The sequence below is a fragment of the Rhagoletis pomonella genome, unplaced genomic scaffold (genome assembly GCF_013731165.1).
Source record: "Rhagoletis pomonella isolate Grant_MI unplaced genomic scaffold, Rhpom_1.0 Rhpom_scaffold_00006, whole genome shotgun sequence".
NCBI lineage: Eukaryota > Metazoa > Arthropoda > Insecta > Diptera > Tephritidae > Rhagoletis > Rhagoletis pomonella.
Genome location: NW_023458560.1, coordinates 44,549,420 through 44,550,697, shown reverse-complemented (window position 1 = coordinate 44,550,697; position 1,278 = coordinate 44,549,420). Strand labels below are relative to the sequence as shown.

Genomic DNA, 1,278 nt, shown 5'->3' with positions numbered 1-1,278 from the left:
ATTTGTTATCGATATTTTTATCAATTTTGTTTTTGTCGATTCTCTTTTATCGATTTTATTATCGATATTTATGTCGATTTTGCTATCGGTTTTCTTACCGATTTAGTTATCGGTTTTCTTATCGATTTTGCTATAGATATTGTTATCGATTTTGCTATCGATATTTTTTTATCGAATTTGTTATCAATATTTTTATCGGTTTTGTTATCGATATTTTGATGGTTGTTACTAAAGATAAAGGAAAAGAGAATAACATAAATGTAATTAGAACGAGCATGTTAGAGGTAGAGATCTAGATAGAAAAAACACAAAATATATATCCTTACGCAAAAGCAGATGTATGTATGTATGTACATATGTAATTTGGTTATGAGACAAACTATATATGTATGTAACATAAGTCCCACTTCTCGGTTTTTCATTGGTGCCAAAAACAAAGTGTTGGGACAATCAAGGGAGTATTCTCCGAATTTTACACAAAACACCTTGGATTTGAGATTTTTTTTTACGTATGGGTAATATTCGCGTTAACCCAGAAGTAAATTTATAACTGCTTCTTATGTAACCTAACAGAAAATGTATTATTGCTTCTTGTGTGTACGCATGAATATTTCTAGACTGGTTCAGTGCATTTCGGGACCACTTCAAAACTAGTTGAGTACCATTTCTGGATTAGTTCAAGATCACTTCGAGGCCTGTTCAAATTCTGGACCATTTGAGTCTATTTCCGGCCTAGTTCCGGTTCAGGGCCATTTTGGGACTGGTTCAGGACTATTTCAGAATCATTTTGGAACAAGTTCACAACTTTTTCGACCGTTTCGAGGTCTGTTCAGAACTATTTCAGGAACATTTCAGTACTAGACTAGAAAAGGACTAGTTCGAGTTCATTGCGGATCTTGTTGAGGATCATTTCAGTACTGGTTCAAGACCCGTTCAGGATAGTTCACAACTATTTCAAGACTACGTTGGGACTATTTCAGGAACGTTTCGTGAAAAATTACACTCATGTGGTTATTTTAGCGCCGCAGCTAGAAATTTTTCCGAGATTTCCCACTGTGGGACACCTAACTTCGGCCAAGAAATAAAAATAAAAATTCGAAATTGCCTGAAGTGAAAGGATCACGAAGTGGCAATCAACAATACTTTTAATTTGAATTTGAGCACATCAAATGAACAACGAAGATCAGTCAATGCTTAAATAGAAGCATGAAATACATATGTATTTCGTAACCAGAGTTGGGCAAAATTTATTCGAATAACGAATAACAAATGAATAAA

At 34.0% G+C, this 1,278-nt stretch overlaps 1 protein-coding gene across 1 annotated transcript in view; it reads right to left on the bottom strand.

Annotated features, from left to right (window-relative positions):
- Positions 1–278: 278 nt before the first annotated feature.
- The window catches only part of LOC118741927 (dedicator of cytokinesis protein 7-like), a 17,824-nt gene continuing 16,824 nt past the window's right edge, over positions 279–1,278 (bottom strand). The window contains exon 9 of the mRNA XM_036473901.1: positions 279–292. Coding sequence (XP_036329794.1) covers positions 279–292 — 14 coding nt within the window. The remainder of the gene's footprint in view (positions 293–1,278) is intronic.